Source organism: Lutra lutra, chromosome 1 (assembly GCF_902655055.1).
Source record: "Lutra lutra chromosome 1, mLutLut1.2, whole genome shotgun sequence".
Taxonomy (NCBI): domain Eukaryota; kingdom Metazoa; phylum Chordata; class Mammalia; order Carnivora; family Mustelidae; genus Lutra; species Lutra lutra.
Genome location: NC_062278.1, coordinates 60931308 through 60955390, shown reverse-complemented (window position 1 = coordinate 60955390; position 24083 = coordinate 60931308). Strand labels below are relative to the sequence as shown.

Sequence of the window (24083 nt, the reverse complement as noted above, 5' to 3'; positions counted from 1 at the left end):
AGAGTTGGGGAGTTGGGAGGAAGGTGGTCAAATGGTACAAAGTTCTATTTATAATATAAATAAGTTCTGGAGAGGCAATATACAATATGATGACTAGTTAACGATACTATATCATGTATTTGAAAGTTGCTAAGAGGATAGCTCTTGAAAATTCTCATCACAAGAAAAAATTGTAACTATGTAAATGGATGTTAACTAAACTTATTGTGGCAAACATTTCACAATAGATACATGTAGGAAATCATTATATTGTACTCCCTAAACTGATAAAATATTACATGCATTCATATCTACATAAACTGGTAAAATAGCCTTTTTACATTTTCCAAAAGTATATATTTCTGAGTTTGATTTGCTGGCATTTTGTTATGGACTTTTCTTTTTAAATAAAGACTTTGTTTCTAGTTTTATTGTTATGCAATATCTTTTCTGGTTTGTTATCAGGGTAAGACTAGTTGCATAAAATGAAATAAGACGTTTTCCTTTCTCTTCTATTTTGTGAAGGATTGTGTAGGCTTCATATTATTTATTTCTTAAATATTTGATAGAATTTATCAATGAGCCCATAGGACATAGGATATTATTTGAGAGGTTATAAATGCAAATTCCAATTGTTTATAGTTATAGTGTTATTCAGATTCTATATTTCCTCTTGGATCAGTTTTGGTAATTTGTATCTTTCAAGGAATTTGTACATTTTATCTAGATTATCAAATTTATTGTATAAAATAGTTCATACTATTATCTTATTACTTTAGTTTCTATAGTATATGTTGCATTGTCCCTTCTTTTATTTTTGATATCCTTAATTTATATCTTCTTTCTTTTTCTTGATCATTCCAGCAAAAGACTTATCAATTTTATTTATCTTTTCAAGGAACTAACTTTTGGTCATAGATTTTTAGAAATATTGCTTGTTGGCTTTCTATGTCATTGATTTTTCTGTTCTATATAATTTCCTTTAATTAGTTTGAGTTTAGTTAATTTTCCCGTTGCCTAAGTTTTAAGTTTCAGCAGTAAGCTTTGATTTTATACTTCCTGTTTTATTGATAAACATTTAAAGTATAAATTGAAATATAAATTTAAAGTACAAATGAAACACTGAGCTTCACTTCATAAGTTCTGATATGTTTTCAGCATCATTTTGTCCAAAATATTTTTTAAAAATTTTATTTATCTATTTAAGAGAGAGAAAGAGAGAAGAAGAAGAGTGAGTGCACAAGCCAGAGGGAGAGGGAGAGCAGGTTTCCCACTGAGCAGGGAGCCTGATGTGGGGCTTGATGCAGGACTCTGGGATTATGACCTGAGCCAAAGGCAGATGCTTAATCAGCTCTGCCACTCAGGAGCCCCTGTCCAAAATATTTTCTAATAACCCTTGTGATTTCTTGTTGATTATGATTTATTTTTTTAAAGATTTTATTTTAGAGAGAGGGAAAGAGAATCTCAAGCAGACTCAGTGCTGAGTGCGGAGCTAGATGCAGGGCTTAATAACACAACCCTGAGATCATGACCTGAGCCAAAATCAAGACTGAAGCTTAGCCAGCTGAAACACCTAGGTGCCCCATAGTTTAAGTATGCCATTTAATTTCCCAATAGTTTGCATGGTTTAAATTCTTATAAACTTACTGGGAGTTGTATGGGCCTGCACATAGTCTATCTTCATGAAAATCCATTGTGTCCTTGAAAAAGAACATATTTTCTTGTGTTCTTTGGTGTAGTTTTCTATAAATGTTGGTGAGGACTGAAATGATTGAAATCCAGATCTTTTGTTTTTCCTACTTTGAAAGCATGACTCTTTAAGGGTCTCTACTGATTGTTCGCTACCTTTAGCAAGGTCTCTCCAGCAGATGAACTCATGAGGAGTGATTTCCAGCCGTGTGTAAACTATAAGAATTCCTTGTTTACAGCTTCCCACCGATTGTATTTTCTCCAGATGTTCTTTACTTATCTTCATGATGTTTCACATTACACATGCACAGGTTAATACTTGGCCCAAAACTAAAGAGAGCCTTATGTGAATTTCTGAAGGCATTGTTTTATACATAGTTCCGATATTTTTGTTCACAAAATTCTAACCAATCTGGCTTCTCTGAACTCTCACCTTTGTAACCTTAATTATGGAGATTATTGGGCTAATATTTTGGATCTCAACACTACTTCACAGTCTGGTACTTTCCTCCATGTAGAAATAGAAATAGTAAGGATTAGTTATTTTGTTTCAGTTCTCATGTGCATTATAGTTCTGTGCTGCCCATTATTCAATGTCTGAACATAGTTGTTTCATATTTTTTGCTCAGTTTTCTAGTTATTTATAACATGATGATAATTATGGGCCTTATTTCCCTCATATGGCCTGAGCTGAAGTATCTGCTTGCTCTTTCTTTTCATTCCTTCTTTCCTTTCTTTCTCTCTTTCTGTCTTCCCTCCCTCCCTCCCTTTTTCCCTTCCATTCATTCTTCCTCCTTTCCTTCCTTTCCTCCCTTCTCCCCTTCCTTTTTCTTTCTTTCATTCACTTCCTTTCCTTTTAAAATTATTAATCCATCCTTTTAGTGCTATTTTACACAAAGGAACAATTGTCAATTAATGCATTAGATGACATATGTTTCCTCTGCTATTGTACTGTTTGTTTTCCTAAAGGGCTGACTGCAAGCTATGTGTACATGTTCATGTTGGTTGACTTTAAAGAATTAGGTAGGTTAGGTCTTTTGATGTCTGTGCTTGGAGTCTCCCTAGAACCTCTACTGATAAGATCACATCCAATCTTTTTTTATAGCCTTCCCCTAGGGATATTCTGGGCCACAGTTTTCTCTGGTCTCATTATCCTTTAAAATTGTTATCACTGGTTTGCTCATAGTTTTCTATCTTGTTCTCAGCCTTCCTGAATTATTCCCTTTAATACCTCCACACCATCATTTCCGTGGCATTTGGGGAGAGAGTGGGAGGCAAATATACATGCTCATTATATCATTCTTAGCTAGATGCCTTTTTTTTTTGAAAATTTTATGACAAACATGTTATTTAAAAAAAGGTAAATTAAGTTTTTGCTGATTAAAGTACATCCACTCTGTTCCTATGGCTTAATGTCTGTTGAAGGAATAAATAACCATCTTGATATAAATCACTTGGAAGTGAATGGAAGCCTAAAAATGATTCAGATTATTTCACACCATCTGGTTATTGGTTTTTATTTATTTCATTTTGACTTTGCATGGGGTGCTATAAAAATACAGATGGTTCCCAACTTAAGATGGTTTGACAATAATGTGAAAGTGATATGCATTCAGTAAAAATTGTACTTTGAATTTTGATCTTTTCCCAGGCTAGTGACATATGCAGTATGATACCTACTCATGATACTGGGCAGAAGCAGTGAAGCACAGCTCCAAGACAGCTACACAGTGTTGGGGATAAACTGTCAATACACTTATAACCATTCTGTTTTTGTTTTTGTTTTTGTTTTTTACTTTCAGTACAGTAGTCAATCTATTTTACCCATCCCCCCACCATACCTTTGGCAACCAGCAATTCTCTGTATTTAAGAGTCTGGTTTTTTTATTTGTTTCTCTTTGTTTTGTTTCTTTAATTCCACAGGATTGAAATCATATGGTATTTGTCTTTCACCCTTTTTTGTGAAATGGACTTTGTACTAATTTTTCCCAACTATACGTTAACATAAGTGTTCTGAGTATGTTTAAGGTGGGATAGGCTAAACTATAATGTTAGGTAAGTTAGGTGTTTTGAATCCTTGTGATTTATACTATTTTCAGCTATAGGTTTATTGGTACATAACCCCATTGTAAGTTGAGGAAGGTCTGTAGTCATTAACTTAAAAAAAGATGGCTGGGCTCTACAGATAAAAGTAGTACCACAGAGGAGCACCTGGGTGGCTCAGGGGGTTGAGTCTGTGCCTTTGGTTCAGGTCCTGATCTCAGGGTCTCGGGATTGAGCCCCACAGTGGGCTTTCTGCTCGGTGGGGAGCCTGCTTCCCATCTCTCTCTGTCTGTCTCTCTGCCTACTGGTCATCTCTTTCTCTCTCTGTCAAATAAATAAGTAAAATCTATTTTTTAAAAAAGTCGTACCACAGATTTAGAATTGTACTTTTGCTTTATGACTGAATTTGACTATACATATATGTGGTAGACAAACTAAAGTTTATTGTTATATTTGTGGCTGGATTGCCTTTTTTTCTGATAGGTACAAGAGTAAGCCTCAGGATGACTTTGAAGATCCCAGAGATGTTCAAGCCATCAAGGAGGCTCAGCTGTATATGGGAGACTTCAATCTGAAGACAGCCGCAGACTATAAGATACCCGAGCACATGAGAATAAATGCTGCCAAGAAGGAAGAGGAACTGGGACACCTAGACACCCTGGTACTTACCCGCAGCTTTCATGACAATGAGAGGCACCCTGAGGTTTTAGTGGAATTCTTCTGAAAGCACCCATTTCACTAGATGGTCTATAAGGATATATAGGCATAAAAAATTAAAATGGAAAAGATCTTCATAATTATTTAGAATGCCTCCTTTTTACAAATGAGGAAACTGAGGCCCAAAGAGGACAAGAGATTTGTTTGTGTGATTATTAGCTAATATGGCAGAAACAGCCTTCAAGTTAATTACTTGGCTCAGTACGTTTCACAGTGAAAGTACTATATTTTGGAGACTTTGAATTTCTGATATCCAAACATGTCTTTGTTGTATATAGATTTTGGTTGCTGTGGATTGCCAAAGACTTAGGAAAAAGGCTGGCCATTGTTTAGCCTTTTTCTTTTTTAGGATTTACAAAGTTTTTAGGTGTCTCAATAATAACCAATTAACATATTCCTTTTTAAAAATTTTATCTGCATTCTGAAATTTTGGATTACTGGCAAATTGTAGTTAAAAAATTTTCTCTATAATGATGGATGGACTATGATAAATGAAACAAAAATTACCTTAGATGAACAGCTACAAAAATTCCATAATCCTAACTAGAGATGATGGACAGGTATGATATCTTGAACTATATTACACTGAAATCCATCTTATTAATATAACAGCATAAAATAATGTAGAGCACACTATTCTACAAGTCAGATTAGAATTCTGTTCCCATCTCTGCCACTTAATAGCCATGTAAACTTTGCTGGTCATGTAAATCTCCCTAAGCCTTGGTTACATTATCTGTAAAAGGTGTATTAATACCAATTAACAACAAGACCTATTTAGTCTATCTCATAATGTTAATGTGAAGGTCACAGTCAATAAATGGTCATTATGTCATTGGCTAAATTAAAAAACACTAAAGTATCAAGTTTTTTTGGAAATAGCATATTATATATTCCCCTTCCCTATGGCCAGCATTTAGGTATGTGTGGTATTTGGAAAACTAAAAAGAAAGTGTCGGCGTGTCAAGAGGGTTCTTCAAAGGGTGAGCCTTATAGTCATCAGGTTGCCTTAGATTTGTTTTTAAGCTTAATTCTGTCTTCTATGTGCTTCAAAGAGGTCCCCCATTCACACAGGTGCTGGATTTTGAGTTTACATCTTTTTTTAAAAATTTTTATTTATTTTAAAATTTTTTTCCAGTGTTCCAGAATTCATTGTTTATGCACCACACCCAGTGCTCCATGCAATATGTGCCCTCCATAATACCCACCACCAGGCTCACCCAACTCCCACCCCCCCGCCCCTCTAAAACCCTCAGTTTGTTTCTCAGAGTCCACAGTTTCTCATGGTTCATCTCCCCCTCCAATTTCCCCCAAATCCCTTCTCCTCTCCATCTCCCCATGTCCTCCGTGTTATTCCTTATGCTCTGAAAATAAGTGAAACCATATGATAATTGACTCTCTCTGCTTGACTTATTTCATTCAGCATAATCTCTTCCAGTTCCATCCATGTTGATACAGAAGTTGGGTATTCATCCTTTCTGATGGAGGCATAATACTCCATAGTACATAATACTCCATAAGGAAGACCGCATCTTCCTTATCCAATCGTTTGTTGAAGGGCATTTTGGTTCTTTCCAGTTTGGCGACCGTGGCCATTGCTACTATGAACATCGGGGTACAGATGGCCCTTCTTTTCACTATATCTGTATCTTTGGGGTAAATACCCAGGAGTGCAATTGCAGGGTCATAGGGAAGCTCTATTTTTAATTTCTTAAAGAATCTCCACCCTGTTCTCCAAAGTGGCTGCACCAATTTGCATTCCCACCAACAGTGTAAGAGGGTTCCCCTTTCTCCACATCTTCTCTAACACACGTTGTTTACTGTCTTGTTAATTTTGGCCATTCTAACTGGTGTAAGGTGGTATCTCAATGTGGTTTTGATTTGAATCTCTCTGATGGCTAGTGATGATGAACATTTTTTCATGTGTCTGTTAGCCATTTGTATGTCTTCATTGGAGAAGTGTCTGTTCATGTCTTCTGCCTGTTTTTTGACGTGATTATCTGTTTTCAGTTTACATCTTAATGCTTTAAATGTTTATTCTTAAGTGTGTAAAACATCTCTATTTTGTTACAGTGTTCTTGCTTCATAGGTAGTAATCATACAGGTAAGTTTTGTAAGACTGCCTGGAAAAGTGCATTTTTTTGAAGTATAATATTCAGTTGTTATATTAGTTTCAGGTATATAGTATAATGACCCAAAAAATCTGTACATTACTCTGTGGTCAACACAGTGAGTGTTGTTATCTATTACTAAACAACATTACTACTATCTTACTGACTATATTCCCAATGCTGTACTTTTCATCTCTGTGACTTGTTTTCCAACTAGAGTTCTGTACTTCTCAATCCCAATCTATTTCACCCTTTCTCCAACCCTATCTCTGGCAACCAGCAGTTCTCTGTATTTAAGAGTCTGGTTTTTTAATTGTTTCTCTTTGTTTTGTTTCTTAAATTCCACAGGACTGAAATCATATGTTATTTGTCTTTCTCTGAGTTATTTCACTCAGCATAATATACTCTAGGACCGTCCATGTTGTCACAAATGGCAGATCTTACCTTTTTTAAAAATTAACATATAATATATTACTTGCTTCTGGGGTACAGGTCTGTGAATCACCAGTCTTACACAATTCACATCACTCACCATAGCACATGCCCTTCACAGTGTCCATAATCCAGCCACCCTATCCCTCCCTCCCCACCTCCCAGAAACCCTCAGTTTGTTTCCTGAGATTAAGAGTCTCTTACAGTTGTCTCTGTCCCTGGTCCCATTTGTTTCATTCTTTCACTCCCTACCCTCCAAAACCTCCCGCCCTGCCTCTCAAATTCCTCATATCAGAGAGATCATATGATAATTGCCTTTCTCTGATTGACTTATTTCAATTAGCACAACACCCTCTAGTTCCATCCACATCATTGCAAATGGCAAAAGGTTGTTCTTTTAGATGGCTGCATAATATTCTACTGTATATGTATACCATCTCTTCTTTATCCATTCATCTGTTGATGGATATCTAGGTTCTTTCCACAGTTTGGCTATTGTGGACATTGCTGCTATAAACATTCGGGTGCATGTGCCTCTTTGGATCACTACATTTGTATCTTTAGGGTAAACACCAAATAGTGCGATTGGGTCATTACGGTACCTCTGTTTTCAACTTTTTGAGGAACCTTCATGCTGTTTTCCAAAGTGGCTGTACCAGCTTGCATTCCCACCACCAGTGCAGGAGGGTTCCCCTTTCTCTGCATCCTTGCCAACACCTGTCATTTCCTGACTAGTTAATTTTAGCCATTCTGATGGGAGTGAGATGGTATCTCATTGTGGCTTTAATTTGTAATTCCCTGATGTCCAGTGATGGTGAACACATTTTCATGTGTCTGTTGGCTTTTTGGATGTCCTCTTTGCAGAAATGTCTGTTCACGTCTTCTGCCCATTTTTTGATTGGGTATTTTGTTCTTCGGGTGTTGAGTTTGCTAAGTTCTTGTAGATTTTGGATACTAGCCCTTTATCTGATATGTCATTTGCAAATATCTTTTCCCATTCTGTCAGTTGTCTTTTGGTTTTGTTGACTGTGTGCTTTGCTGTGCAAAAGCTTTTGATCTTGATGAAGTTCCAATAGTTCATTTTTGCCCTTGCTTCCCTTGTCTTTGATGATGTTTCTAGGAAGACATTGTTGCAGCTGAGGTCGAAGAGGTTGCTGCCTGTGTTCTCCTCAAGGATTTGATGGATTCCTATCTCACATTGAGGCCTTTCATCCATTTGGAGTCTATTTTTGTGTGTGGTGTAAGGAAATGGTCCAGTTTTATTCTTCTGCATGTGGCTGTCCAATTTTCCCAACACCATTTGTTGAAGACACTATCTGTTTTCCATTGGACATTGTTTCCTGCTTTGTTGAAGATTAGTTAGCCATAAGAGTTGAGGTTCCATTTCTGGGCTCTCTATTCTGTCCCATTGGTCTATGTGTCTGTTTTTGTGCCAGTACCATACTTTCTTGATGATGACAGCTTTGTAATAGAGTTTGAACTCTGGAATTGTGATGCTGCCAACTTTGGTTTTCTTTTCCAACATTCCCCTGGCTATACGGGGTCTTTTCTGGTTCCATATAAATTTTAGGATTATTTGCTCCATTTCTTTGAAAAACGTTGATGGTATTTTGATAGAGATTGCATTAAAAGTGTAGATTGCTCTAGGTAGCATAGTCATTTTCACAATATTTGTTCTTCCAGTCCATGAGCATGGAACGTTTTTCCATTTCTTTATGTCTTCCTCCATTTCTTTCATGAGCATTTTATAGTTTTCTGAATACAGATTCTTTGCCTCTTTGGTTAGGTTTATTCCTAGGTATCCTATGGTTCTGGGTGCATTTGTAAATGGGATCAACTCCTTAATTTCTCTTTCTTCTGCCTTGCTGTTGGTGTATAGAAAAGCAACTGATTTCTGTACATTGATTTTATATCCTGACACTTTACTGAATTCCTGTATGAGTTCTAGCAGTTGTGTAGTGAAGTCTTCTGGGTTTTCCACATAACATATCATATCATCTTCAAAGAGTGAGAGTTTGACTTCTTCCTTGCTGATTCAGATGTCTTTCATTTCTTTTTGTTGTCTGATTGCTGAGGCTAGGACTTCTAGTACTATTTTGAATAGCAGTGGAGATAGTGGACAGCCCTGTCATATTCCCGACCTTAGGGGAAAAGCTCTCAGATTTTCCCCACTGAGGATGATATTCACTGTGGGTTTTTCAAAGATGGCTTTGATGATATTGACGTATGTACCTCCTATCCATACACTGTGAAGAGTTTTGATCAAGAAAGGATGCAGTACTTTGTCAAATGCTTTTTCAGCATCTATTGAGAGTATCATATAGTTCTTGTTCTTTCTATTATTAATGTATTGTATCACATTGATTGGTTTGTGGATGTTGAACCAAACTTGCAGCCCAAGAATAAATCCCACTTGGTTGTGGTGAATAATCCTTTTAATGTACTGTTGGATCCTATTGGCTAGTATTTGGGTGAGAATTTTTGCATCAATTTTCATCAAGGATATTGGTCTGTAATTCTTCTTTTTGATGGGGTCTTTGTCTGGTTTGGGGATCAAGGTAATGCTGGCCTCATAAAATGAGTCTGGAAGTTTTCCTTCCATTTCTATTTTTTGGAACAGTTTCAGGAGAATAGGAATTAATTCTTCTTTAAATGGTTGGTAGAATTCCCCTAGGAAGCCATCTGGCCCTGGGCTCTTGTTTATTGGGAGATTTTTGATGAACGCTTCAATTTCCTTCCTGGTTATGCGTCTGTTCAGGTCTTTTTTTCTTCCCAGTCCAGTTTTGGTAGTTTATATGTCTCTAGGAATGCATCCATTTCTTCCAGACTGTTAAATTTGCTGGTGTATAGCTGCTCACAATGTGTTCTTTATAATTGTTTGTATTTCTTTGGTGTTGGTTGTGATCTCTCCTCTTTCATTCATGATTTTATTAATTTGGGTCCTTTCTCTTCTTTTGGAAAAGTCTGGCCAGGGGTTTATCAATCTTATTAATTCTTTCAAAGAACCAGCTCCTACTTTCGCTGATCTGTTCTAGGTTGTTTTGGTTTCTATTTAATTGGTTTCTGCCTTGATCTTTATTATTTCTCTTCTCCTGTGGGGTTTAGGCTTTCTTTGCTGTTCTTTCCCCCGCTCCTTTAGGTGTAGGGTTAGGTCGTGTATTTGAGACCTTTCTTGTTTCTTGAGGCAGGCTTGTATTCCAATATACTTTCCTCTCAGGACCGCCTTTGTTGTGTCCCAAAGAACAGTTGTGTTTTCATTTTCCTTTGTTTCCATGATTTTTTTTTCAATTTTTCTTTAATTTCCTGGTTGACCCATTCATTCTGTAATAGGATGCTCTTTAACCTCCATGTGTTTGAGTTCTTTCCAAATTTCCTCTTGTGGTTGAGTTCCAGCTTCAGAGCATTGTGGTCTGAAAATATGCAGGGAATGATCGCAATCTTTTGGTACCAGTTGAGACCTGGTTTGTGACCCAGGATGTGATCCATTCTGGAGAATGTTCCATGTGCACCAGAGAAGAATGTGTATTCTGTTGTTTCTGGATGGAATGTTCTGAATATATCTGTGATGTCCATCTGGTCCAGTGTGTCATTTAAAGGCTTTATTTCCTTGTTGATCTTTTGCTTGGTTGATCTGTCCATTTCAGTGGTGGTGGGGGGTGTTAAAGTTCCCTACTATTGTATTATTGTTTCTTTGATTTTGTTATTAATTGGTTTATATAATTGGCTGCTCCTCAGTTAGGGGCAGAGATATTTAAAATTGTTAGATCTTCTTGTTGGACATACCATTTAAGTATGTCATAGTGTCCTTCCTCATCTCTTATTATAGTCTTTGGCTTAAAATCTAATTTGTCTGATATAAGGATTGCCACCCCAGTTTCTTTTGATGTCCATTAGCATGGTAAATTGTTTACCACTTCTTCAATGTAAATCTGGAGGTGTTTTGGGGTCTAAAATGAGTTTCTTGCAGACAGCTTATCAATGGGCCTTTTAAAAATATCCATTCTGCAAATGGCAAGATTTCATTTCTTTTGATGGCTGCATAGTATTCCATTGTGTATATATACCACATCTTCTTTATCCATTCGTCTGTTGGTGGACATCTAGGTTCTTTCCATAGTTTGGCTATTGTAGACATTGCTGCTATAAACATTCGGGTGCACGTGCCCCTTCAGATCACTACGTTTGTATCTTTAGGGTAAATACCCAGCAGTGCAATTGCTGGGTCATAGGGTAGTTCTATTTTCAACATTTTGAGGAACCTCCATGCTGTTTTCCAGAGTGGTTGCACCAGCTTGCATTCCCACCAACAGTGTAGGAGGGTTCCCCTTTCTCTACATCCTCGCCAGCATCTGTCATTTCCTGACTTGTTAATTTTAGCCATTCTGACTGGTGTGAGGTGATATCTCATTGTGGTTTTGATTTGTATTTCCCTGATGCCGAGTGATATGGAGCACTTTTTCATGTGTCTGTTGGCCATCTGGATGTCTTCTTTGCAGAAATGTCTGTTCATGTCCTCTGCCCATTTCTTGATTGGATTATTTGTTCTTTGGGTGTTGAGTTTGCTAAGTTGCGACGACATGGATGGAACTAGAGGGTATCATGCTTAGCGAAATAAGTCAATCGGAGAAAGACAACTATCATATGATCTCCCTGATATGAGGGAGAGGAGATGCAATATGGGGGGTTAAGGGGGTAGGAGAAGAATAAATGTAACAAGATGGGATTGGGAGGGAGACAAACCATAAGTGACTCTTAATCTCACAAAACAAACTGAGGGTTGATGGGAGGAGGGGGGTTGGGAGGGGGGGGTGGGGTTATGGATATTGGGGAGGGTATGTGCTATGGTGAGTGCTGTGAAGTGTGTAAACCTGGCGATTCGCAGACCTGTACCCCTGGGGATAAAAATATATGTTTATAAAAAATAAAATTAAAAAATATATATCCATTCTGATACACTGTGTCTTTTGATTGGGGCATTTAGTTCATTTACATTCAGAGTAACTACTGAAAGATATGAATTTAGTGCCATTGTATTGTCTGTAAGGTGATTGAGACTGTATATTGTCTCTGTTTTAGGCTTTCTCTTTGCTTAGAGGACCCCTTTAAAAATTTCCTATAGGGCTGGTTTGGTGTTTGCAAATTCTTTTAGTTTTTGTTTGTCCTGGAAACTTTTTAGCTTTATCTTTTTTTTTCTTTTTATCCTTTTATCTCTCCGTCTATTTTCAATATCAGCCTAGCTGGATATAATATTCCTGGCTGCATCTTTTTCTCATTTAGTGCTCTGAATATATCATGCCAGTCCTTTCTGGCCTGCCAGGTCTTTGTGGATAGGTCTGTTGCTGATCTAATATATCTACTGTTGTATGTTACAAACCTCTTGTCTCAAGCCACTTTCAGGATTTTCTCTTTGTCACTGAGACTTGTAAGTTTTACTATTAGGTAATAAGTTGTTGACCTATTTTTGTTGATTTTGAAGGGGTATCTCTGTGTCTCCTGGATTTTGATACTTGTTTCCTTCCCCAAATTAGGGAAATTCTCTGCTATAATTTGCTCCAATATATCTTCTGCCCTTCTCTCTCTTCCTTCTTCTGGGATCCCAGTTATTCTAATATTGTTTCATCTTATGGTATCATTTATCCCTTGAATTCTCCCCTCAAGGTCCAGTTGTTTATCTCTCTTTTTCTATGTAGATGAACTCCTGGGACCCAATGATATTAGTTCTCCTACTCCTCTGTCATCTTGCTCCTTTCTCAGATCTTATCCTTTTTATAGATGCATATTTCATTGTATGTACATACCACCTCTTTTTTATCCATTCACCTATGGATGGACATTAGGGTTGCTTCCATATCTTCGCTATTGTAAATAATGCTATAGTAAATATGGGGGTGTATATATCCTTTCAAATTAGTGTTTTTGTTTTCTTCAGATAAATACCCATAAGTAGTATTGTTGGATCATTTGATAGTTCTGTTTTTAATTTTTTGTGGAGACTCCATGCCATTTTCCACAGTGGTGGTACCAATTTACATTACCACCTGTGATGCATGAGGATTTCTTTTTCTTCACATGCTTGCCAATACTTGTTGTCTTTTTGATACTAGCCATTTGACAGATGTAAGGTGATATCTCATTGTAGTTTTGATTTGCGTTTCCCTGATGATTAGTGATATTAAGCAATTTTTCATGTGTCTGTTGACCATTTATATGTCTTCTTTGGAAATGTCTATTCAGGCCCTCTGCCTATTTTTTAATTGGATTGGTTTATTTTATTTTATTTTATTTTATTTTTTGGTGTTGATTTGCATAAGTTCCTCATGTATTTTGGATGTTAACTCCATATTGGATATATAATTTACAAATATCTTCTCCCATTCACTGGGTTGTCTCTTGATTTTGTTGACTGTTTCCTTTGTTCTACAAATCTTTTTATTTTGGTGTACTCCCAACACTTTTGTGTTGATTTTGTTTCCCTTCTCTTAGGAGACCTATCTACAAAGATGTTTCTATGGCTGATGTCAAAGAAATTATTGCCTATGCTTTCTTTTAGGAATTTTATGGTTTTAGGTCTCACATTTAGGTCTATAATCAATTTTAAGTTCATTTTTGTGTATGGTATAAGAAAGTGGTCTAGTTTCATTCCTTTGCATGTAGCTGTCCAATTTTTCCAGCACCATTTGTTGAAGAGACTGTATTTCCCCCATTGTATGTTCCTGCCTTTTTTTTGTTGTTGTTGTAAATTAATTGACCATAAGAGCATGGGTTTATTTCTGGGTTTTCAATTCTGTCCATTGATCTACATGTCTATTTTTGTACCAGTACCATACTGTTTTGATTACTATAGCTTTGTGGTATATCATGAAATCTGGGATTTTGATACCTCCAGTTTTGTTCTTTATTCTTTCTTTCTTTTTTTTAAAGATTTTATTTATTTGACAGAGAGAGAGATCACAAATAGAGAGAGAGAGAGGAGGCAGCAGGCTCCCTGCCTAGCAGAGAGCCCAATGTGGGACTTGATCCCAGAACCCTGAGATCAGGACCTGAGCTGAAGGTAGAGGCTTACCCCACTGAACCACCCAGGCAGCCCTTGTTCTTTTTTCTTAAGATTGCTTTGGCTACTTGGGATCTTTTGTGGTTCCATACAATTTTTAGAATTATTTGTTGTAGTTCTGTGAAAAATGCTGTTGGTATTTTGGTAGGCATTGCATTAGATTTGTAGATTGCTCTGGGTAGTATAGATATTTTTAAAAATATGAATCCTTCCAATTCATGAGCACGGAGGAGTGTCTTTCCATTTATTTGTGTCTTCCACAATTTGTTCCATCAGTGTTTTATAGCTTTCAGAGTACAGATCTTTCACTTCCTTGGTTAAGTTTATTCCTGGGTATTTTATTCTTGTTGGTGCAACTATAAATTGATTTCTTGGGCACCTGGGTGGCTCAGTTGGTTAAGCAACTGCCTTTGGCTCAGGTCATGATCCTGGAGTCCCAGGATCAAGTCCCATATCAGGCCCTCTGCTCATCAGGGAGCTGGCTTCTCCCTCTGCCCTGCACCCCTTTCATGCTCTCTCTCTCTCTCAAATAAATAAAATCTTAAAAAAAATAAAAAAATAAATTGATTTCTTAATTTCTCTATCTGCTACTTTGTTATTAGTGTATAGAAATGCAACAAATTCCTCTATATTAATTTTGTCTCGTGTAACTATGCAGAATTACTTTACCAGTTCTAGTAGATTTTTGATGGTCTCCTTATGATTTTTCCTATATATAGTATCCTGTCATCTACAAATAGTGACAGTTTTACTTCTTCCTTGGATGGAAGTTAATATGGATGCCTTTTATATCTTTTTCTTGTCTGATTGCTGTGGCTGGGACTTCTAGTACTACGTTGAGTGGAAGTGGTGAAAGTGGACATCTCTGTCTTGTTACTGATCTCAGGAAAAGCTGTCCATTTTTCACCATTTAGTAATGATATTAGCTGTGGGTTTTTCATATAAGGCCTTTATTATGTTGAGGCATGTTCTCTCTAAATCTACTTTGTTGGGAACTTTTTTTTTTTCATAAATAGATGTTGAATTTTGTCAAATGTCTTTTCTGGATCTGTTAGGATGATCATATAGTTTTCATTCTTTCTCTGGTTAATGGTATATATGACATTGATTGATTTGTGAATATTGAACCACACTTGCACCCCTGGAATAAATCCTACCTGATTGTGGTAAATAATTTTTTCAATGTATTGTTGATTTTGGTTTGCTAGTATCTTATTGATTTTTGCATCTATGGTCATCAGACAAGTTGGCCTATAGTGGCTTTGTCAGTTTCAATGCTGGCTAGAATGTACCTGGAAGCTTTCCTTCCTATTATATTTTTTGGAAGAGTTTGAAAAGAATAGGTATTAATTCTTTAAATGTTTGGTAAAAATCACCTGTGAGTCCATTTGGTCTTGGACTTTTTTTTTTTTTTTTTGGAAATTTTTTGATTACTGATTTAATCTCATTGCTAATAATTCATCTGTTCAGATTTTCTATTCCTTATTCAACTTTATAAGTTTATATGCTTCTAGGAATTTTATTACTTTCTTCTAGTTTGTCCAATTTGTTGACATATAATTTTCCATAATATTCTCTTATAATTTTTTTGTATTTCTGTGGAGTCAGTTGTCATTTCTCCTTCATTTCTGATTATATTTATTGAGTCTTCTCCTTTTTTCTTGACGAGTCTAGCTAAAGGTGTATTAATTTTATTTTTTAAGAAACAGCTCCTTGTTACATTGATCTTTTATTTTTTTGTTGTTATTGTTGTTTGTTTATTTCTATTTCATTTATTTCTGCTCTAAGCTTAATTATTTCATTCATTCTACTAGCTTTGGGCTTTTTTTTGGTTCTTTTCTAGCTCTTTTAGGTGTGAAATTAGGTTGTTTATTTGAGCTTTTTCTTATTTCTTGAGTAGTCCTGTATACTATAAAATTCCTTCTTAGAACTGCTTTTACTGCATTCCAAAGATTTTGGACTGTTTTTTCCTTTCCTTTCCTTTCCTTTCCTTTCCTTTCCTTTTCTTTCTTTCTTTCTTTCTTTCTTTCTTTCTTTCTTTCTTTCTTTCTTTTTCCTGCCTCTTTGGGGTCTCACTCAACCCATTCATTGTTGAGTACCATGTTTTTAACCTCCATGTGTTTGTGTTCTTTCCTCGCAATTGATTTTTACTTTCCTACCATTGTGGTCAAAACAGATGCATGATATGATTTCCATCTTTTTGAATTATTGAGACTTGTTTTGTGGCCTAACATGTGATCCATCCTGGAGAATATTCCATGTGAACTTGAAAAGAATGTGTATTCCATTTTTGGATGGAATATTTTATATATATCTGTTAGGTCCATCTGTTCCTAATGTGTCATTCAAAGCCACTGTCTCCTTGTTAATTTTTTATCTGGGTGATGTATGCACTGATGTAAGTGGGATGTTAAAATCTCCTACTACTATAGTATTACTGTCAGTTTGGAGAAGTGCCTTTGATCCTTTTTTGTAAACCTGTATATATATATATATATATTTTTAAAGATTTTATTTATTTATTTGACAGAGAGATCACAAGTAGGCAGAGAGGCAGGCAGAGAGAGAGGGGGAAGCAGGCTCCCTGCTGAGCAGAGAGCCCGATGTGGGGCTCGATCCCAGGACTCTGAGATCATGACCTGAGCCGAAGGCAGCGGCTTAACCCACTGAGCCACCCAGGCGCCCTAAACCTGTATATTTATGCAAAGTAACTCTTAATAGCCTTTGGACCACCTCATTGCCTAATTGTACACAGGATTAGGGTTGCTTTTACCTATAGGCTCTGGGAAGAGCATTTTGGAAACAGCTGTTAATGAGGAAACAATGGGCCACTATGGCTCCTGTGGCTTGAGGCAGGGGGCATAGTTTGGCTTAGGTAAATGGAAAAGGAACTGAGAAAGTGTCCTGTAATCTGTTGGTGTGCATGATATAGAAATTCAAGATCATGATAGTCCCTGCACAAGAAGTAACAGGAAGAATATGGGCAAAATGTAGAATAAAAATAGGCTAAACTTCAGTTTGGCCCTAAGTGGCAACCCTAAATGTGTCTAAGCCAGTGGAACTGGAGTCTCCATCAGGGATAGGCCGTTACATATATATGTTCCTCACTAAACAATGACCTTCCCCTCTCTAGGCTCTGGCTGAGTACAAAACTTCAGGAAGGACTTCCCCTCGTTGGTCAGAAGAGGAGAGCAGAACTGAGCCCTATGAGCCAGCTGAGGGATACCAGAGGTCACAACCACACTGTCTTCCTCTTTTGGAGAAGATCAATGGGAAACAGCCTAAAAGCTAGAGAAAAGAGTAACTTAGTAGTGAATAGAAATGATCAGATAATTTTTTTTTCTTGGATTTTTGCTAGGCATACATACCAGTTAAAGGACAAAAATATTTCAAACCATCCTTTGTGAATGGGTTCTCATTTTGTTTTCTTCTATTCTTTTTATTAGGCCCACTCAAAGAAAAAGAACATGAACAAATGTATCCTCTCTCTTCGAGACCTTAAAGTGGCTGTCATTGAGGAAATACAGTGCCTGGTTCAGGAACTGAAGAGCATCCAGTCAACTCTTCATGTGTCTAAGCACATTCCTATTCCCCAAGTCCCCCAGATACTCCCGGAAGAAGTTCCAGAAAAGAGATTTCAGTATGATGAGGAAACTCTCCTAAATTTTAAGCGACAGCAGATCAAGATTCAGGATGAAACGTCCTCCCAGCTGGAAAAGGGAGAGTCTGCTATCTCAGGTGGAGGATTCCTCAGACTCTCTTCTATAAAGGACAGTGATTTGACGACAAGAGATTCATTGTCTAGATCATCAAAGGCATCATCATTCAGTGTAGATGCTGTGAAGTTTTTGGAATTTGAAAAAGCAGATCCAATTGATATAGAGCTGGAAGTTATGAAAAGGGATGAGATTAAACATTTGTACATGCAACAGTATTTAACTAACAGGGTAAGGGTGACACTGCCTTTTTAAAGCTGAAAGAGGGGAGAGCAGGGAAGAACTAGATATACTTTCTTATTTATTGATTTAAATTTTCTCTACAATAAACTTTCCCAAGCCCTGACTGGCCCATAACTCACTGAAGGCTTAGCTTCTTCCCCATTCCTGGCCTTCTGTTAATTATTGTGCTCTGCCCAAAAACTTTAGAGCTTTTAAATGTTTTGCTTTGACAAAGCTAGGAATTAAGGACAAATCCATGTTATTTGGCATCTAACTGAATTCTCAGTAAAGGGGAAATGATGGACCAGCTTTCAGATGATGGATGGCCCATAATTTAAAAATCTTCTGGAGAAAATTGGGCACCCTCTGTTTTTTTACCTCCTCCTCTTTCCGTAATGTGTGATTTGCCTCATCAGTGGGAGTGTTCATGGTGATGACCAGATTCAAAATTGTTCTGGGGCTGGAACGGCACCTATTTTTATTTCTAGGAAACCAGACCAGGTTGGGGCCAGTTGTATAGGAGGTGCTCTGAATCCAGAAGGAAAAGGACCTTTGCTGGATAGATGGCTCCTTACTGCCAGCCGTGTAGTGTTCCCTTCCTCAGTGTCTGTCCTGCTCCACCCTGAGAAAGCACCTCATAAAACTCCCCAAACGTATTCTTCACTTATTGTCTCTACTTTGTCCAGCCCTGCTTTCTCTCTCTTCCTGCTTCTCCCCACTCCCATTCCCCACCCCCATTCTGAATTTTGTATTTGCTTTTTCCTTTGTTATTTTCTCCCACCTGCAATGATTTCCTTTCAGTTGTGAGTCATCATGTGAAACTCAACCCGGTTCCAAACCTTCTCCAGAATCTTCTGTCCACATTACATATTCTTCTTTGGTCTGAACTCCAATTCCACCTAGCAGCAACTCATTTTCCACTTCTCTTTCTTGCTGTTTTATGGTTATTGGTTTTTTTAATTGAAGAATAACTAAATGCAGTGTTATATTAGTTTCTGGTGTACAATATAATGATTCAGCAATTCTGTACATCCCTCAGGGCTCATATGTGTTAGTTTTGTCTTGAAACTTAGATTACACAGTTCTTGAGAGAAGGGCCACAAATAATCATCTTTAGTTTTCCTGCAGTGTCTGGAAAATGCCAGACAAATAGTAGATATTAGTAAAAACTTTGATTGATTTAATTGTAACTAATTTATTAATGGTATGAACTTAACACATTTATTGGACATTCTTTGTGCAGGAACAGTGCTAGTTAGGTAGCAGGGATGTAATAACACTTAAGCCAGACATATTCTCTATCCTCATAAAGTTTACAGACTATCAGGTGAGTGAGAGGAAAACAAGTGTGAGCCTTGCCAACTTAAACACCTGTGTGGTACAGTTTCAGGATGGTGTTACACAGAAAAAATACAGTCTTGCCTTGAAAGAAATTTAAAAATAATTCAGACTTGTGAATAAACATTAAATAGGAGCCCACTTAGTCTACAACTATCCATAAGTAAAAGTTTAATTTTTTTCTCCTTTTTTTTTTAACTCTCAAATTCTCTAGCAGTAGTTTCACTGTCCCAAACCCACAGATCTCTTTCTTTTCCTCATCTACAGGCTAGGCGCTCCCTCATTACAGGTTTCTGACTGTTGAGACTCCCCATCATGCACAGCCTAATGAGAAACGTGGAATGGTTTGTCTCTTACCTATTGTACTAGTTTTCTCAGGAGAACCAGTCCTTGGTACTCTCTATGGATCTCTTCATTGCCTTTGGGAGAGGGTGAGAGAGAAGCTGTGCCAAAATCAGAGCAGAACTGAGCCTTTAAAATCATTGGGATGGCTGTGGAAGAAGGTTTAGACTGGAACTTGGGATATTTCATTCTTATCCCAGCTCTGTCACAAATTAAATCACCTTTTGAAATGTTTTAAAATTTTTAAAATAAGTTGAGGAGAGTATGTAGTGCTTCCTGTATGAAAGGAAATGTAGAGATACTATGGGGTGAAGTGGAGGCAGATAGAAACCCTATGCACAAGGAACTCCTAGTCTCTGATTTAAACCATATAGTATAGCTAGAAGAGCATTCTCAATTGATGGCTTAATCATGGCCAAGAAATAGCTAGAAGGACTATAGTTACAGAATCCCTACTGCTTAATAAATTTATATAAATTTTATAATATTGATAAATTGATTTCTAGGACTGCACATACACATGAGCCCATATAATTCCCTCTCCATGATAACAGAATAATGAGAAAATGCTTTTACCTAAACCAATTAGGATTGTTAGATTAGTTTTAAAAGTACAGTTACTTGTTCTTAACTTCTAACATACAGTCAAATCTTTTTCCACCTCAGATCAAAGAACTGATAGTCACTTTTGATGCGGAACTCCATCTTCTGAGACATCAGAAACTGAAACTAGATACTCAGATGAAATTATCTGACCTTCACCATGTCACATTATTTCAAGAAATGCTTCTCCTCAAGAATTTTGAAAAACAGGAGAATATACTTCAAGAGCGTGTTAATTCATTAGACAAAGAAGAACAGGATATGCAGGTATGAATGGGCAGGAGAATGCTTGCTGGCTGTATCCTTTAGGTACAGAGGGGACTTGTTTCTTTGATTCCTTCTTCATCTTCTCAACTTAATTTCTCCTGTTGTTCTGGTCTTCCTCTCTTTTATCTCTCCTCCTCTCCGACCCCTACCCCCCTCTTACTCCTGCTTGCTCTGCTTTTGGTATTCTTGGTCAGAGAGAAGTGAATCAGACTTTACAATGAATTTGATCTGATGTTTTGTATGGTAGGAAAATAGTTTTCAAAAGTGAGCCTTCTATTTAGTTTATAAATTTCAAAGTCTCTTTTTATGGTCACTAGCTAACATGTAAAGTTCAGTTTTGATTATATGTTATCCTTATGAACATACTTGGAAAAGAAGTTGACTAGTTTCTCAAATATGATAACTAGTTTCATGGTAATGTATAATTGAGTATCATAGAAAGTAAGTGTCTTTGTTTGTTATGTATATGTTAAATTTAAAGATAAATACCATCCAACTGATACCATCCAAATGATGGTATCATCCAAATGATACCATCCAACTTCTGTCTTGAAGGAAGAAAGATTCCATCAAATAGATATTACATACTGAATAGTAACATCATTTTTAAGGTAAAGCTGCTGCACTAAGAGATGAGATGTCTTTTTGTTTCAGTTGTTTCATATGAAAAACATCTTTTGTTTTTGAGACCACACATGCAAAAATAATAGCCAACATTAAAAATTTCACTTAATTTAGATTTTTTGAGGAAGCTAAACACTAGGAAGCTGATCTTATCTGATTTTTACCAGAGAATTATAAAATTTTAACCAAATAAATGGATGGCTCTGCAAACATCAGAAATGTCAACTTCTATGGAAAAGATTAAAAAAATGTTTGTGAACTGTAACCTTACATTGCAATATACAGTGTTCTCTGAACCTGGTTTATCAGAAATACTTTCACTTATTCCTGGTTTTGTTCCTTAGTGGAAAATAAATGAAACTCTTAAAGAGATGGAAGAGAAAAAGAATGAAATTGCCAAGCTCCAGGACCAAGAAAAAGCACTCTATGCTGGTTTCCAAGCAGCTGTTGGAGAAAACAATAAATTTGCTAATTTCCTAATGAAGGTCCTAAAGAAGAGGATTAAGCGGGTGAAGAAAAAGGAGGTTGAAGGAGATGCCGGTTTGAATTTCTTTTTAACATATGATCCTATTTTTTCTCATTAACATGAAATAGAGAAATAACTAAGGACATGTTTGACACCTTTTGTTCCTACAACACAGACAGAGGTTCTGTGGGCTTGAAAGGGAGAGGATATAAATCTGTAGGTCTCTAACCCTATGGAATTAATTTGTGATGTGTGTATCTGGTTTGAGACAGCTTAGGGTAGTTTCATGTAACAAGCACATCTTCTCTTGTGTTTATTTGCCAACCGAATGTCATCTTGGGTAAAATATCTCTTCATGTCTTTTGGCCATGTTTGAATAGGAGTTTTTGCTTTTGTCCTCTTGAGGTTTAAGCATCCTTTGTATAGTCTAGACACTAGTCCTATGTCAGATAGGTGCTTTGCAAATATTTTCATTCATTGTGTAGCTTGTTTTTTTTTTTTTTTTTTTTATTCCCTCAACATGGTCTTTCACAGAGCAAAAGGTTTGATTTTTGTTGAGGTCCAAATTTATCAGGTGTGTTTTTGTTTTTGTTTTAAATCTTGCTTTGGTGTCAAAAGTTTAAGAACTCTTTGCCTAGCCCTAGGATCCAAAGATTTTCTCCTATTTATTTCTAAAAGTTTTATAGTTTTACATTAAAGTCTGTAATCCATTTGGGCTTAATTTTAAATAAGGTGTGAGACTTAGGTCAAGGTCTTTTTTCCCCTCCTGTGAATTTCTAATTGCTCTAGCATCATTTGTTTTAAAAGCTGTCTTTCTCCCATTGAATTGCTTATGATCTTGGTCAAAAACCAGTTGGGCATATTTGTGTGGATCTGTTTCTAGGTGTTCTGTTCTGCTGATCTGTTTGTCTAGCTCCCCACCAAAACTATAGTCTTGATTACAGAAACTATTGAGTTCTAAAATCAGGTCAACTAATTCCTCCCATTTTATTCTTCTTTCTCAGAATTGTTTCAGCTAATCTATTTCCTTTATCTTTCCATATTTTAGCATAATTTTGTATCTACAAAAAAGCTTATTGAAATTTTGATAGCAATTGTGTTTAACTTTTGTGTCAGTGTGGGGAGAATCTGCATTTTTGTTGAGTTCCTATGAGTGAACACAGTATGCATTTAGAGCTTTGATTTCTTTTATCAGCATTGTGTCATTTTCATGTTTTGTTCAATTTAGACCCAAGTATCTCCCTTTTTTAAGTGACTTTATTATTATTTTTTTTTTTTCAGTCAAAGAGCGAGCAAGTTAGTGGGGAAGGACAGAGGAAGAGGGAGGGAGATATTGTCAAGCAGACTCACTGCTGAGCACTGAGCTTGATGTTGGGGCTTGATCTCATCACCCTGAGATCAAGACCTGGGCTGAGGGATACCTGGGTGGCTCAGTGGGTTAAGCCTCTGCCTTCGGCTCAGGTCATGATTTCAGGGTCCTGAGATCAAGTCCCGCATTGGGCCCTCTGCTTGGTGGGGAGCCTGCTTCCTCCTCTCTCTCTCTCTGCCTGCCTCTCTGCCTACTTGTGATCGCTGTCAAATAAATAAATAAAATCTTAAAAAAAAAAAAAAAGACCTGAGCTGAAATCAAGAATTGGACACTTAACCAACAGATCCACCCAGGTGCCTCTTAAGTGACTTTTAATGCTTTTTTTTTTTTTTCAGTAGAAATATTTTATTAAAATATCACACAAAGGGCACCTGGGTGGCTCAGTCAGTTTAGTGTCTGCCTTCAGCTCAGGTTGTGATCTCAGGGTCCTGGGATCAAGTACCATGTTGGGCTCCTTGCTCAGTGGGGAGTCTGCTTCTTACTCCCCTTTTCTCTCTCTCTCTCTCTCTCACTCAATTAAATAAATAAATAAAATCTTTTTTAAAATCTCACACAAAATCCTAGAGAATGAAATAAGTGGCATACTAATAGTATACATTAGTACAATTTTATAGTGTTTTTTTAAATCTTGGTGTCACATGTTCACACCGGTATATAGAAATATAATTGCTTTTTAGATGTTGATCTCCTATCTTGTGACCTCACTTATTAGGTTAAGGAGTTTTTGATAGATTCCTTGGTAATTTCTATGTAGACAATAATTATATCTGCAGATAGGTTCAGTTTTATTTATTTTTTTCTGATCTTTATGCCAGTTTCCTCTTAATGCCTTATTGCACTGTTTAGAACATCCAATACTACATGGAAATAGAGTTCTGAGAGCTGATGGCCTTGGCTTACTCACAATCTTAGGCAGAAAGCATTTAATAGTTCACCATTAAGTATGCTACCTGTAGGTATTTTGTAGACACTCCCTCAAGTTGAAGAAGTTCCCCTCTGTTCCTAGTTTTCAAAGTTTTTATCATGAATGGGTATTGAATTTTGTCAGATGTTTTTCTTTTTCTTTTTTTTTTAAGATTTTATTTATTTATTTGACAGAGAGAGATCACAAGTA

General features: G+C 36.7%; 1 protein-coding gene across 3 annotated transcripts in view; it reads left to right on the top strand.

Moving 5' to 3' along the window:
* The window catches only part of CFAP44 (cilia and flagella associated protein 44), a 166863-nt gene that overhangs the window by 113828 nt on the left and 28952 nt on the right, over window positions 1–24083 (top strand). For all 3 annotated transcript variants that reach the window (XM_047724893.1, XM_047724889.1, XM_047724890.1), the window contains 4 exons: window positions 4195–4372; window positions 17469–17969; window positions 20307–20510; window positions 21479–21674. In XM_047724893.1, the coding sequence (XP_047580849.1) occupies window positions 4195–4372; window positions 17469–17969; window positions 20307–20510; window positions 21479–21674 (1079 nt within the window). The remainder of the gene's footprint in view (window positions 1–4194; window positions 4373–17468; window positions 17970–20306; window positions 20511–21478; window positions 21675–24083) is intronic.